The 16,241-nt window shown below is 40.6% G+C and overlaps 1 protein-coding gene across 5 annotated transcripts in view; it reads left to right on the forward strand.

Moving 5' to 3' along the window:
- The first annotated feature begins 1,238 nt into the window (after window positions 1-1,238).
- Window positions 1,239-16,241, forward strand: part of dctn1b (dynactin 1b) — a 53,868-nt gene continuing 38,865 nt past the window's right edge. For 2 of the 5 annotated variants that reach the window (XM_037796730.1, XM_037796731.1), the window contains exons 1-5: window positions 1,239-1,629; window positions 6,983-7,234; window positions 9,242-9,320; window positions 12,496-12,527; window positions 15,074-15,094. In XM_037796730.1, the coding sequence (XP_037652658.1) occupies window positions 1,597-1,629; window positions 6,983-7,234; window positions 9,242-9,320; window positions 12,496-12,527; window positions 15,074-15,094 (417 nt within the window). In that variant the 5' untranslated portion in view covers window positions 1,239-1,596. The remainder of the gene's footprint in view (window positions 1,630-6,982; window positions 7,235-9,241; window positions 9,321-12,495; window positions 12,528-15,073; window positions 15,095-16,241) is intronic. The other 3 variants (XM_037796732.1, XM_037796733.1, XM_037796734.1) reach the window with 3 other exon arrangements.

Consider the following 16,241-nt stretch of genomic DNA (forward strand, 5'->3'; position numbering starts at 1 on the left):
TTGTTTACTGACTGATCTTTTATAACTGTAGTGATTATTATAGCGTTTTGTACTTTAATGATTTGTCTTCTCAGGACTTTAACCCCCTGAGACCGACTTTACTGTAATAAATAATGCTAAGAAAGTTAGGCTGAATTTTGGTGAGCTGGTTTCTTTAAGCTGAATATCTTTGAGTTGTGGACAAAACAAGACATTTGAGGACGTCATCTTGGGCTTTGGGAAACACTGATGATCACCATTTTCTGACATTCTATAGACCAAACAACTAATTGATTAATCAAGAAAATAATCAACAGATTAATCGACAATGAAAATAGTCGTTAGTTGCAGCCCTAGATCCCTCACTGGCTTCCCAACAGGTGTGAACTGTGCCCACGCCAAGGGTAGAGTACGAGCAGGGAGGCATCTGATTGGTTCTTTCCAAGCGGACCTCGAGGCAGTGATTGGTAGACGTTTTTACAGGATTACAGCAGCTACAGATGACGACTCTTTTCCGGTCCTTTTTCAGAGCTCATCAGTAATGGATCGCTGTCGGGGTGTAAAGACCATTTAACAACCAATATAACAAATAGTGTCTACTGGAGAACATCGTCAACCCTGCCTTTAAATATTATTGTTAATTGTGCTGATAAATTATCCGATATTAGGTTATTGCAGGTATATTAATGTATATGGCGGCCAATAAGTAACAAGAAATTGCAGCAGAGAAATGTAAAAGATATGTTTTAGGTGGTCGATGGTGGAAGAAGTACTCAGATCTTTTGCTTAAGTAAAAGTAGCAGCAATACCACAGTATAAAAATACTCAAAAGCCCTGCATTCAGAATCTTAACTACACATAACTTAGCATCAAAAGTACCAAAAGTGAGGAAAAACTGGCATGGCCATTTTCAAAGAGGTCCCTTGACCTCTGACCTCCAGATATGTGAATGAAAATGGGTTCTATGGGTACCCACGAGTCTCCCCTTTACAGACATGCCCACTTTATGATAATCACATGCAGTTTGGGGCAAAAAAACATGCAGTTTTTCGACATTTCTTTATGCATGGACATAGTGCGAGGACGTGTGGGAATAATGACTGTCAAGTTTATTTTGAGAAGCCTTTAAGAGGTGTACAGTATTTGCAGGCTTTAGGACCCAGCTCCTCAGTCTGGGCCTAAACCACCCTCCCCTCCTGCAGAAGCCAGCGCAGACACTAGCGCAGCGCAGTGCTGCCGCTCAGCTGATGCACTCACAGCAGACCGAGCCTTGGTGGATTTTCCCCCTCTTCTTTTGCACTGCTGTTTTCCTCTGCTCCATTCATCGGAGGGGTGGATCGTCCACCGTCTGCCCCTCAGAAACTTTCTGACGGAGCCAGAAAAGCTCCCACCGGCTTTCCTCTGGCAGCAGCAGAGAGGAGCGACGGGGAGTTTTGGAGAGCTGTGGAGGATCAGGAGAGGGATGGTGTGATTCTGTAAAGAGAAAGAGGCGCTCCGGCAGCATCACCGAACCCTCCCCTCCCACTCCTCTCCCTAGACCCCCTTCTGTCTGGCTGACGCTCTCCCCAATAACCCTCCTTCAGTCGAGACAGGCGGTCTGGGGGGCGACCAGGAAACATGTCACAGACTAGGAGGAACACGTACACCCGGGTGAGTGTGTACAAGGTGTTTAATGCATCCCAGTAAGGTGAATGAATGGACCAGACTGTGGTGTGTTTAAGTTAGTCCCATTCGGTGCGCCATTGTTTCTGTTACGTCTGTTCAATTTGTTTCACTCTGTCATCAGCTTCATGTCGATTTTCTACTTTGAATAGAAGGGCTTCTAATCCATTTCAGCGCTGCATTCCTCTGTCTGTATTGTCGCCTCTTTGTTCGCCTCACATGCCCCTCCGGGTTCAACGTCGCTGCTGTGATGTTACAGTTCAGACCTCTGTGATGACTCGACTCTATAAAGTAGGAGATATGATAGGCAGGTAATAGGACCACAAGGCTTTTTGTTATCATTAGACACACAATCCCTGAGCCCCACAGGACTTCCTGTTTGTCATCCGTCTCTGAGTCAGGCAGCTTTCCTGTCACTGGGAGGGATGACATCAGTGTATGAGCACTGTCCACTGAAAACACCTTACTTATCAAGACCTTAGATTGCATTCTTTGTAATTTATCCTGCATAACAAGGTGACAATCTGTTAAAACCGTGTGCATGACAAGCATTTTGGTAGCTTACTTTTTTTGAGAAAACGAAAGCAATACCGTCTTCAGGTTGGCAAGTTTCATCGGCGCCTTCATCAGAGCATCATGAGTGTTTTATCTTCTTTTAGCATTGTAGTCGGCGTGAGCTTGCGTGCGTTTTAAGAGTAGAGTGGCACTGAATAATTCAGCACGCCCTCCTCGGGTCGTTGCTGCCTACAGCACATGGCAAACAGGTCGAAGCAAACAACACTGAAGGCTTCATTACAGACTGTTAGCTGGAGCATTCAAAACTCTTTTGTTTTTATTATTTCATGACGTTAAAGAAGGCATGATTTATAAACCTCAATAGATGTTTGATTGCAGATGGTTGACAGGTGCATGTGAAGCACCGTAAACCAAAGATTCCCCATGAATCTGAAGTGATTTAATGGATTTGAATAGATGTTACAGCTTGAATAAAAGATCTGAATGACGTAGAAAGTGCTTGACAAAGATTCAAGGACGCATTAACTGCACATAACTAGTTAAAATGTTTCCTTCAGTATTGGTCATGAATTATAAGCTGGGTTAATTAGACTTTAAGCAATCATGGGAATTCAGGGTTTGCATATCTGCTGCTGCATAGTTGAATATCTTAACAGGGAACATCATCTGTTAAGGGATGTCTGGTTTTATATGTAAGCAAGAAGAAAGTGGAGATGAATGGCTACCAGAATCATTTTGTCTCATTTTGATAATATTTCATGTTGTTGCCAACAAAATGTTGGGATATTTTTAAGATATTTCATTAGAGACAGGCTCTGAGTTATGCCTAAACACAGAATCAATTTAGTCAAGCTGAGAATTAGGGCTGCAAATAACAATTATTTCATCGTAGATTCATCTGTTGATTATTTTCGCGATTAGTTGTTTGGTCTATAAAATGTCCCAAAATTCTGTTTAGTTTTTCCCGAAGCTCAAGATGACGTCCTCAAATGTCTTGTTTTGTCCACAACTCAAAGATATTCAGTTTACTGTCATAGAGGGGTTCAGAAACCAGAAAATATTCACATTTAAGAAGCTGAAATCAGAGAAGTTTGACTGATTTTCTTAAAAAATGACTCAAACCGATTAATCGATTATCTAAATAGTTGGCGATTAATTTAATAATTGGCAACTAATCGATTTATTGTTCCAGTCCAGTTTGGACATATTGTTATGGTATTTTATAAGAAAAATAAACTGATATTGTAGCTCTGAGTTATACCTGAGCAGAGAATCAATTAGTTTCCAGCTGATAAGTAGGGCTGCAACTAACAATTATCGTCATCAATTAACCAATTAGTTGTTTGATCTATAAACTGTCAGAAGATGGTGAAAAATGTCCATCAGTGTTTCCCAAAGCCCAAGATGACATCCTCAGATGTCTTGTTGTTGGCTGAGAATATTCTCCTTTATATACTGTACATGTTTGTATTTTGACCAGTAAATCCGTTGTTCAGCAGCTGTGGTTGAAAAAAATGTAAATCATTCAAAATGCTTCTTAAGAAGTGACACCATGTTTGAGCTTATGTTCTTTTGCACTTTGTCGCAATGTTCTTGAATGTTTCTGTAAAGCACTTTGAATTGCCCTGTTGTTGAAATGTGCTATACAAATAAAGCTGCCTTGCCTTATGTTTAAAGAGCACTGAAACAAAACACTCTCTATATGACCACATTCCAACATATAGCTCAGATTTAATGCCCTCACATCGTGCAATATGGACAGCTGACTGTTGAGAGCTGTAGGTTAAACCAGACGTTACATTTTGATGTCTTTTTACCTCTTCTCCTTTCTAACTTATAATGGCCAACCCCCTCGTATGGCTTTCCCCGTCACTGCTCTCTCCACTGTTGGTCTGGAGGAGGATAAAGACATGATCCCTCACTGGCTTCCCAACAGGTGTGCACACTAGTGCCAGCTGTGTTCATTGACAAACACATGACCTAGCAGGAAGTACCGCTGCATTCAAAATCCTACTTAAGTAGAAGTACATAAGTATTTGCATCCAAAGGTATTCAATGTACCAAAAGTAAAAGTACTCATTATGCAGAATGACCTTTTACAGAATATTATATAATATCACTAGATTATACATTATTGATAAATTAATGTGTTCATCACTTTATTTATTATTTTATTTTGAAATGTTGCTGCTGTCTGTCTGTGGTGGTTCACTGTCCTGCTATTTGTTTAACCCTCTTAAGTTAAACAGCAGCACAAAGACAATGTGTGTTTACAGTTAGCTCAAGGAGAGTCGGAGCATGTTCTCTCTCAGAGTAATAATAACTGCTCCTCTCTGTTCTGCTGAGTCACCATCACTTCTAGGACATCACACTGTAAATTGGGTTATGCAGGATTATTTGATTACAAAATATTGCAGCCCGTGCTGAAACGTTTTACTGTGTGATTTGTCCTCCACACATCAAAGCTGCTGAATGAAATCTCAGGTGATTGTTGCCATGGATTTATCACAGAAGCTAGAAAACAGGAGCAGTGCTGCTGTTTGATGATGTCCACCTACAGTTTGTGATGCTTTGCACTGTCATTGTACCGAAGCTTACTCTGCGACAGAGTCCTGCAGAGAAATGAATGTTTCGCTGCTCCATTTATCTGATAAAGCAGCGATTGAACCTGGAGCCAGTTTATGAAAGCGTTTCCTTTTGCCTGAGGGTCATTTCTTTGTCTGAAGGTGGTTGTAATAAACACAACATGAAGGTGACAATGACTCATTTAACTCTTGCAAGTCTTGTGTTATCAGGTTGGAATGAGGTTGTGCTTTATGCTTTACAATTCATATTTTTCTGGCATCTATCCATGCAGAATCAGTTAGTCGAACTGACCCTTTAAGAGGTTATAACTGAAGTTAGACGTCTTGTCCTGGTTTGGAAATATTAAAGGTTCTCTATACGATATCCAGAGCATTAATATAGCACTAAACTATTGTCTATGTAAAGATATAGAGGAGTAATGTCTACCTGAGCAGTAAATTAAGTCACTCTCCCTCTGTGTGTTGTAATCAGAGCTTCTCCATGCTCTGTTGACATAGCCGGGCCAGCCGTGCGTGCTTTTAGTGCATGTTCGTGCTTGTGAGCGTGCCCCACTGGCTAGCTAGTAGATATCTTTAAAGGTGCTCCATACTATATCCAGAGCATTAATATAGCAGCAAACAACTATTTTTCATGTAAAGATATAGAGGAGTAATGTCTACCTGAGCAGAGAATGAAGTCACTCTCCCTCTGTGTGTGTTGTAATCAGAGCTTCTCTTTGCTTCGTTTACATCGCCGGGCCGACTGCGTGTGCCTTTTAGTGCATGTTGTGAGCGTGCCCCACTAGCTAGCTCACGGTCGCCGCTCTGCACTGCTCTCATATGGCGGTAACAGCTGATCACGCCGGCATCGTCGTGGATGCGCAGCACCCGCCCTCAGGTTAACACGGTTAGCTCTGTCAGCACTGTTGCTGTTGTTTTCACTGTTAGCGCTGCTCCAAGCCGCCGGCTCAGCCATCGCCATGTTGAGAGCCGTGCAGAGCCAATAGAAATGCTCCCAATCTCACATTTAGCACCTTTTAATAACAACCGATGGAAGATTTCAATCACAGAATACTGTCTGTACAATAAAATGTACTAATGTTATTGCCCAAAACTATTTCCGGAGGCAGTCGGTGATGCATTTGGCCGCAATAAATAAAAACAATAAATGCAGAGTGTCTCAATAGAAGTTTCGTAAATGCAAACGGCCCAGGCAGCTTGGATCACAAAAGTAAAATAAAAGTAAAATGGATTGTCAGGAAAGCACTGGTTTGGTGAAAAGCTAGATATGTACATAGTTGTGATGGTCCAATAGTGTTTTTGCTTAATCCTCATAACCATCAAGCATTCTTTTGAGGCCATCTTAAATCCTATTTATAATGTTCAGGGTCAAAGAGACCGTCCTGAAGGGTTGCTACAGCCATTTAATATTGAACTTCCAGAAAGTCAGAGGACTTTTGGTTAAATTTGGTGCTGCTGGGGCCACTTTTAATCCCTCGTATTCGTCAAACTTTAAAGGTGCTACATGCGATATTCAGAGCATATCTATTGCCTCCACACGGCTCTCAACATGGTGACTGCTGAGCCAGCGGGGTTGTATCTAGGAGGTTACCTTCAAATTGTGAAAACTTGCAAAAACTCTCTCGAGACTCGCTGCCCAATGACCTGTCCTAACCTTAACTAGTCAAGGTCAATGCCTGACCTTAACCATCTCGTGAGAGTTTCCCAAATTGTGGGTTACCTTCTAGACATGACCAGCCGGCGGCTCACAGTGTTAACAACGGTAACAGAGCTAACAGTGTTGGGGCACGCTCACGTTCACTAACCTGCACTAAAAGGCAACTGCAGGAGAGCGACTTCATTCTCTGCTCAGGTAGACATTACTCCTTTATATCTTTACATACCATATAGTTGTTTGCGGTTATATTAATGCTCTTGATATTGTATAGAGAACCTTTAAAAACACTAGATCCTACACTACCCACAGTGCAACTTGTTAGTGTCTTTCGTTCCCTGTCTGGTAAACACCCACGTCTTTCACACTTTGCATCTCGTCATCAGGGTTATGTTCTCAGACTTTCCTCCAAAGCTATACAGAAGACATCATATGACTGTTTTCACAGGCTGAGAAGAAGAAGAAACTCCCTATGAACAGTAAACCTACACTGATATGTATATTTTGTGGAGTGCCCCTTTAACAGTGTTGATGTGACCCTGACTTCCTGTTTTAACTGTGTGTGTGTTTTCTTCGTCCCGTCTAGACCACCAGCAGCGGCAGCAGCAGGATGAGCTCGGACGGAGGCGGGCGGCCCGTCAAAGTGGGCTCCCTGGTGGAGGTGATCGGGAAGGGGCAGCGCGGCACGGTGGCCTACATCGGCAACACGCTCTTTGCCTCCGGGAAATGGGTGGGAGTCATCCTGGACGAGGCCAAGGGCAAGAACGACGGCACCGTGCAGGGCAAACGCTACTTCACCTGCGTGGAGAATCGTGGGATATTTGTGAGACAATCACAGGTAATGACAGCAATATTTAGTAAATAAAGATTTACTTTGCGAAATGCTTCATGTTGAGTGATAGAAACTTAAAGAAGAGGAGGTTACCGTCGCTCCACCCTACCAGTCATCTATCTATTGTTTAGTTTCTTACTTCGTGAGACGTTTGAGATTTTGTTTTTGTTTTGATTTGACGCAGTGGGTTTGTGTGGGGGTTGATATTTCCCTCTGTTGTGTGCTCACTGCCAGCATGTCTTACTCTCTACTGCTTCAGGCTGAGTGCTTGGGTGTTTTCTGATGAAAAACAGCTTTATTTTTTACTTCAAGAAAAATACTGCAAAGTGCCCCTGAGTGTTACATTACCATAAATATTCTATGGTGGCCTGGAGGGGACAATCAAATACAACCCAAGGGAAAGAAAGGAAAATAGGTGAAATACTGAGTCTTTTTTTCTTTTATCACTGCTTATTATGGACCTATTGTGCTTATTCTCAGGTGCATACTTAGATTTTGGGTTTCTACTAGAACATGTTTACATGCTTTCATGTTCAATAAACGCTTTATTTTTCTGATTGGTCAACTGAACCAAACTCTTCGGACTCTGCTCCAGCTCCACTCTAAGTAGCTTTGTTTGACGGCGTGCCAAACTAGCCGCTAATCAGGCATTATGCAAATGTGTTCAGGAGCAGTGTTTCTGTGGGGGAGAGTAACTCCCTCTGGCGTGGACTTTGGGCTTTTTAACTTTGCAGACCTTTTACATGCAAAACACTATATAACACCCTAAAGGAAATGGGAAAAGCTCTTTAATGAACTCCTATAACAGTCATTGTGAAAGGTGTTAATTGTTTGAAATGGCATCTATTTTGGTGTAACGCTCTCCATGTAAACACACACTCAGAGAGCACAGACAGCAGAGTTAAAGGTCCTCTGTGGAGTTTTCTTGTCAACAAACAAAGGTTATGTTTGCCAGGGCCATAGCTTTTTTCAAACATGTCGCTCAGTCTGTTTGCTGACGCCCGGGGCAGGTTAACACATCTTCATTGGGGAAATCTGAAACAATCTGATAGTTTGTTCGTTCGCATCGCGTCCAGTTAGGAAGAGGTGTTAACCTGCCTGCTTCACTCCATTTGTGTGCAAGTTTCATTCACAAAAAATGTCGAGGTAAAAAAAAAAGTTCAGATCAGCAGGTGAAAACAAAACAAATGTAACTGTGTCCATACTAGTGGTATCTAGCTGTAAATGCTGTGTCATCACAGTACTGCGACAAAAATAAAGTAGAAATGGCATCAAGTTAGATACAAAAAAACTGCTAAAGCAAAGTAGTTCATGACTAAAATGAGATGCAGTCAAGGAAATGTGACATTCACAGAGAAGGACAAGAGAATAAAAACATATTCCATCACAAGTATTACATCGTTGAGTGAAACCGAGGATATTACCTGCATAAAGACCCAGAGGCAGCTGTTGGAGCGTGAGCATATTTCCAGGATCTAAATCATAAATTGTAAAAGTTCTCGTGCCAAAATCCTCATGCCAAATACAAGTTGTCAAACCTCTCAGTGAATTGGCAAGGGAGCAGAATAGAACAGGACCCGGACCGATCTACAAAGAGAAAACTTGAGAAAATTGGGTTATGCTACGGGTTGTGTTAAATCACTTGACACTTAAGAATGAATCTATTTGCTCGAGTGGTTTCGAGTAAATGTCACCTGCTGTGACCCAGCTGTTCAGGTACAGACACACACATACGTGGGTCAGCTTCTGTATCGATCAGGTGTTGTGTTACTAATCCTCTTCATTATGTTTCCCCGCTTGGCTTAAAAGACTGTCTGACCCTGACTGTCTCTGCACTGCGGTTATAAAGATTGCTATGGAGATGGAAAAATACGACTCACTCGCTATATTTGAATGAACAACACAATTTTGTTTTTGTGACTTCCCTGTAGCATTTGTCGCTCTGATAGTTGGCAGTAGGAAGACATGACTAACTGTCCCTTTGCTGTCTTACTTTCTGTCTGTCTGTCTCAGATCCAGCTGGTTGATGATGGAGCCGACACGACGTCTCCAGAGACGCCTGAGCCGAGCACCGGCAAGGTTCCCAAACGAGGTTAGGACACACACATTCAGATGATGTCCTTGGTTATCATTCACCTGCAGTTTTCAGTATTCTGAAGGTGTTTTGACAGTAAAACAAAATCCTGACCTTTCTCAAATGGAAGCTGTCTGGGGGACATGGACGCTCACAACATTAAACATGCAGTGATATTTGAAAGCAAAACAGTTCTGCAATGTGAGAGCACGCAGGGCAACAAATCACCTTTTTGTGACATTAATAAAAAACCGTATCATCTGATGCAGGCCAAAGGGAGTCAGGGCACTTTGGTCCAGCTGACAGCTTTTTGTAACTGACAGGTTTTATCACCACATCAAGCAGATTGAGCTCTTGAATCCAGGCTTTTCAAGAAAGAGTGTCAGGTGTGTGTAGCCAAAATGAACAAATAAACATCCCATCTGGCAGCTGGTGATACAAAATGCCTTCTACATCTTACCTCTTTTCTCCTGATTGGTCATTGCTGTTTGTCTGATAGCCTATTAAAAGGGCGAGTCCATCGGCGTTTTGTTCTTTTTTTTTTTTTTTTTCAAATGAAAACGTCCAAACAGCTGTTAGTAAAATCCTAAAACTAAATATGGAGCCTAAACCCAGATCAAATGTACGTTGAAGCGCCCTGAATATCATCTTCTGTGATTGTAATGTTTAAATGTACGTATCCTTGTTTCTTGTCTTTGTCCTTTCTGTGACAATGGAGCTGCTGTTATGCAAAACAAATTTCAGACCTGTTTGGCAATAAAGTATTATCGTATTGTAAAAGCAGTGACGTAGGTTACCGAAGTAAGCTAATCAATAAGGATATGAATAATGTGAACGCTAGCACTGGCTGAGGCAAAGATGAACTGGATTTTTTTGAAGTGGGGTTGTATTGTATTCCCGCGTTCTGCGAGGTAAAATTACTGCTTTTGTGAATGGAGTCTGGTGGCTTTGAAGAGAGCGATTGAACAGCTTCAGTTCTTTGTCAAAAAAAGGCTGTCTGACGGCGAGGTAAAGCAGCTGTTGACGGGAGCAGCAGAAAAACGTATTTTAGCCACCTAAAAAAATCAGTTTGTGTATTTAATATGTAAGGGATAATGTACAGCGAGCCGGTCATTGTTGTGAAAGAATCCCTGACAGGGCGATGCTGCGGGACCCCGACACGCAGCAGAGGGGTCTCTCATCACCCTGAAGGGGATTCTTTCACAACAATGACCCACTAGCTGTACATTATCCCGCTTATTACACGGCTACTTACTGAAGAAATCAATATTTTGACAACAAAAACGGTCCGCCAGAGTCCGACATCTGAACTGTGCCCATAGCAGAAATACAGACCGCAGAACGTTGTGATTGACCAATCAGAATTGAGTATTCAACACAGCCGTGTAATAAATTTATATATTTTATATTATATATTTAGAATATTTTCTGGTCTTCAAAGCCACCAGACTCGATGCACAAAAACAGTAATTTTACCTCGCAGGACACGGGAGTTGCTGGTCTAACTCTGCCTCGACCGCTTAGTTTGTTGGTGGTATTTTGTGACTTTCGGATCTGAACTAAGTTGGCGTCCGCACAGCAGTACGTTGCTTAGCTTCTGTGCCAGTACTCCTGTCTGGATGTATAAAAGGTTTAAGAAGGGCTTGAAGTGAAAATATCATTTTGATGCTAAAACATACAGTATATACTTTTACCATAATGTGAATGTTTCGATTTGAATACATAAAGAACACCACTGGGAAGCTACAGAATGATATAAAAATCTAAAAAAAAACGTCTGCAAGTTGTGCTGACGATGGTCCTTTGGTCACATTGTGTCACCTTTTGCACATGGAGTAAACAGTCTTGGTGCATCTGAACAGCCTCTTCATCTTTTTTTGCGGTTCATTTTTCTATGAGTTGGGACTTATCGCCGCGTCAGTGATGTCTGCATTTATGTATCAGTGTATACGTGCCTTTAAGCAAGGCAGTGTAACCCCAACTGCTCACCTTCTGTAAGTCACGGTGGTTTAGAGTTTCTGCAAAAGGCCTGAAATATAAATGTGCTTCAGTAAATATCTCATTACAGGCTCTCTGGTTTCATGTTGAGTGTCGAGCAGCACCAACTCTGCACAAGGTTGTGGGTTTGAATCCCTCTGTGTGCACTCCTGGTCCAGTAAAGCTCTGCAGTTGTTGTGTAAATGTCTAAGTTGTTGCCCTTTCACCATACTTATTTCTTTACATATTGCCCTCCAGAATAATTGAATTTGTTCCCCAAAGTCTTTCTACATGTTTAACCCTGTGCTGCTGCAGTCTTTATGTTAATCTGACGGCATTCAATTCAGACTGTGCTGAAAGTGTGACGGCGTGACTTTTTCTCACTTTACAGGCAAAAGATGTGCTAAAAATCAAACAATGGCAGTAACAAGAAAGCAAAACAAAAACAGTTTGGGAAATTCATTCACGTTTTACCATTATTTATGGATTTATCTGCAGCTCCATTCCGATGTCGTCATTTTGAGTGTTATATAATTATTCATTATTCCCATTTTTCTTCCTGTTTGAGCTTCTTGTAGTCTCGAGATATGTGTCAGTTTTTGCATTAGGAAGATTTCTTCAATGATCATTAGCTATTGGTCCTTTGTCGGTGTTTTATTTGCAAATATCTGTCGCTTCCCATCACACTTCCTTCAGAGAAATTACAGAGATAAAGTACCAAACAACTCTTAGGGGACCTTTTATATTCTTGTATTTGTTGTAGCACTTTACATGCCATTTCCCAAAACAACATTATTTTCTGACATTTTCCAAAAAACGAGAGTGATCAAATAACATCTCTGTGTAACTGCTTCAGTGTGTCGTCGTCGTGACTTCAACATAAAAGTGACCAGGGTGCTTATTCAGACAGAGAACAACATATTAAATTGCCATCAGATTAAAGTAAAGGAGTGCTTTCCTCCGGTATCGTCTGAAGGGAGGAAATGGAAAGTTAATTTAAGAGGTGTTTGTGGACAGTTGTCCTCAGCTGACTGTTTCTCCAATAGTATCGGTGTTGACCATCTGGTGAAAAGACAATAAATCATGTTGACCTTAATGTGTTTGCACCCGGATCTTTGTGGGAAATTATACCCTGTAAAAGATGATAAACACTGATTATAAATATAAAAGTACTTCTCTCACTTCCTTTGTTTCGCTTTTTTTTTTATCTCCTCAGAGATCCTGGAGACGCCCAAGTCCACTAAACTGGTGAGTCCGATAACGCTGCGACAGGAAATCAGGAGCGGATACGGCGGCACACACCTGAGCTTTTACACACACTCACACATGGGTGCATGCAAACACACACCTGGACACACACACACACACAAAAACTCTGTTATCTAAGGTAAGGCCTGTGTGTTGCTGCTGACTGTTGGAGGAAATAACGCCACACCTGCTCTGCTGTTTCAGCCTTTATCAAAGAAAATCTTCCTTTTTCACAGGTTGTGTTTGTAGTAACTGTGATGGAAGATGCTTCAATTATATATTGACATTTATTTTTTAGCATTTTTATGATTAAGTGCATTTCTTTTGATCAACATCATGTTATAATTCAGTCTAAAAGAGAGTGCATTAAATGTATAGTAGTGGTTGTCTGACACTGTAGGGACACGTTGACAATCTTCAACTCAGAGGTAGTAATTTACAGTACAAAGGGGGAATTTAAATACACTTAAATAATACAAACCTTGTGATTATCTCTGGAAGAATCTCCGTTCATTATTTAAATACAGATTTCAAACTTATATTTATAATAAAAATTAAATTTTCTTTTAGATAATCTTAAATAACCCCTGAATTGTGAGTTTACCAAACTAGACAAACTGATCTTAACCAGAGCTGAAGGTTCTGTTTTCATATCCGACCAGCAGAGGGAGATGTTTACCTATAAATACACTCGCTGTGTGTTGCTATGCATCAACAGATTAAAGAAAAGAGTTTCCCAGAGATCAGTTAAACATCTTAAATTTAAATAATATGGGAAATCTTTATTAATGAGTCTGTTATTCCTCTATTATTGCTCTGTGGATTTAGTAGTTTTGCTGTTGAGCCCAGTCAAAGCACGGGATGAAAACAACTCATCATCATGTTGGACAACCACAGCTGAAATATTCTCAAAATGTTTTCATTAATTTTATATTTTATATTGCAGAGGTTCAGCTGACACCACTTTCCATATCAGTTTGCAGTATATTAAAACAGGGAAATATTAATATATTATACTATTACATTAACAGCTTCACATGTAGTCTGAAGAAAATAGATGACACGGTCTATAAGTCTACAAGAAACACATAAGAGAAGAGTACTTACTTGACATTAAAATCAAATTACACCAATATAACTTTAATATAACTAATTATTTTTAAGATTAATGTCACTATTAGAGACTTTATGCTGAGTCACAGCAGCTGTGATCTTTTTCAGTAAATAATAATATCTCTTCTTCTTCTTCTGAGACCAGAAATATCCTGCTGACCTTGAGTTTGATTCAAACCTGAACTGCACCATGATTAAGCAAAAGATGTGCATTTTTAATAATAACAATATTAATAATAATAATAATAATAATAATAATAATAATATTAATAATGATGATGATAGTGATAATAATAATAATCCATATGCAGCAAAGTAAAATTTTGAAGGATAAAGGACCAAAAGCAAACCTGAAAGATGTTTTTTATTTTTTACTTAACAGATTAAATGCTCACCTAAATCAGACAACTGATATTTTTCAGGTCCAAACACTAGAAGTTAACATTTCTTATAAACTATACAATTTTTCTGACCTAAGTTTTGTAATACAAACTGCAGAGTTTAATTGCCAGACTTCAATTCGCCTCAGCCTTAGAGGTTAATAACGTTAATATGTTGTAATTTCAACTTTATTTTCAGTGCTCTCCTGACTCATATCTCTGTCAGACAGTAATACTTCTGCCCTCCTGAAGTCAGTCCAGGTTTTATTGGATTCAGGATGAAATATCAGCGCGTTCATAATGTTATGAAATTACATTTTTCATTATTTATCCTATTCTATTCATTAATTTACAGGGTAAAATGTTCTCATTAAGAGAAAATAGAGGAGAGAGAAACCTGTCCAAAAGGACAAAGTCACGTTTAAAAACAGATATTAGAATTAAAATATGTTTTATTTGCCAAATGAGTATGCCTTTATGAGGAATGCATCTTACCTGGGTAGTTTCATATATAAGTTAAAATAAATAAATCATTATATGTATATGAACAGTATATAAACACCTTCATTATCCTCTCTTCTGACATAATATGTTATTATGCAGAGGTGCTTTATAGGAGCTCTGGGTTCACATTTGTATTAGTTCATCCTGTTAAAAAGGTAGTCAGTGTGTGTGAAAAACAAAATATTCACTGAGCTCTAAATGTGTTGAGCATTGTAATGGAGGAAAAACAAATTTATGCATTAAAGACATAAAAGAGACACTATTTTAATAACACATCAGTCTTGTTTGACACATTTTTAATCAGATTTTTTACGTGCAGTTTGTGTGAAAATGAACTGAGTGAATGAAGGAATGTGTGAAAGTGAAATGAAGATGTGAAAAACGTGTACAGTGTATTTGATCGAGGACTTTGATCCACCAACGAGGAGCACCGACTCACTTCAGTCCCCATCACCTCCAGCATGCCTCGAGCAAACTCTTAACCTTTAACCTCCACCCTTCCTTCCCTTCCTTCCTCACTTCCTTCCCTTCTTTCCTTCGACCACGCAGCGAGGAGTGAAGCCCAAAAAGGTGGTGCATGTTTTCTAACCTCGGTACAGTGGTAATGTTATGGTGATGACTGTAGTAACCGTGGTAACCGTGGCTCTGAATGGCCTCGCTGCTGCATGGCAACCGGGCCCTCATTCCTCATTTTACCCATGATCCCTCGCAGCTCACCGCATCGCCATCCGTGGTCTTGTTACCGAAACCGCTCTGTGTTTACGTGAAGAGTGAATGGAAGAAGCGAGTGAAAAGAGCGAGAGGTGGCTCATGTGTCCACTTCCTGTCGCCTGACCTCTGCCGCCTCGCCGTGCTCTCTGCTCTGGTCTGTTTGGTTCAGCTCTGTGGCAACATGGTGTTCGTACGTTTGTCTGCATGCTGAAGTCATCTTGGCAGCCGGTTCCCTGTGTCATACTGACACACGTTGCCAGGAAATTTACCAAATTCATCTTCTTATTATTTATTTGATAAAAATCCAGAGAACTTGGCGTACAGTCACGAGGCAGTAATTCTAGTTTTACAGTTGTCTCCTCGTAGCTTATTCATTTTGAAGAATGGAAGCCTACGGGTCCAGAAAGGGCATCAAGTCCAGCCATGATATCTTGTTTCAATGTATTGTGACTTTAACATTTAATGTTGAGCCACCTGTGGATTCACCACGACTCGGTCCGTTCTGACAGTCCAGTGCTCTTTAACAATCATCCTCCGCTGAGTCATACATGCAGGTATTCCTCTTGATAAATGTCAGACCGTGACCGAGGTGAAATGAGCCGCCCTCCCCGCCTGCAGAGAACAGACCTGCTGCAGAGTAGAGTATGGATTTCTTGTCAGCTCGGTTTTATCGTCTCTTCTGCAGGCTGACTTTCAACCTCAGGTTGGAGCTCAGTTTAGTCTAAAAAAAAAGGGAGGCTTGAATGGTCTCCAATTTTGCAGATCAAACTGAGAGATGTGGGTAGTTTAAATGTCACAGAAGAGATTCAGAACATGCAGCGAAAATGCAAAAATAGATTATTCTTCTTAGTTACAGACAAGACAGAAAATATTAAGGAAGGGTGAACTATTCTCTCCCCAAAGTGAAAACTGCATCTATCCCTTCTTGTCCTCCAGCTGAAGAACCAAAAACACATAAATTTAGTATCCAGTCTTTGATTTTAAAGACATGCTGTCTTTTTTATGG

The sequence above is a fragment of the Sebastes umbrosus genome, chromosome 16 (assembly GCF_015220745.1).
Source record: "Sebastes umbrosus isolate fSebUmb1 chromosome 16, fSebUmb1.pri, whole genome shotgun sequence".
In the NCBI taxonomy this organism is placed as follows: domain Eukaryota; kingdom Metazoa; phylum Chordata; class Actinopteri; order Perciformes; family Sebastidae; genus Sebastes; species Sebastes umbrosus.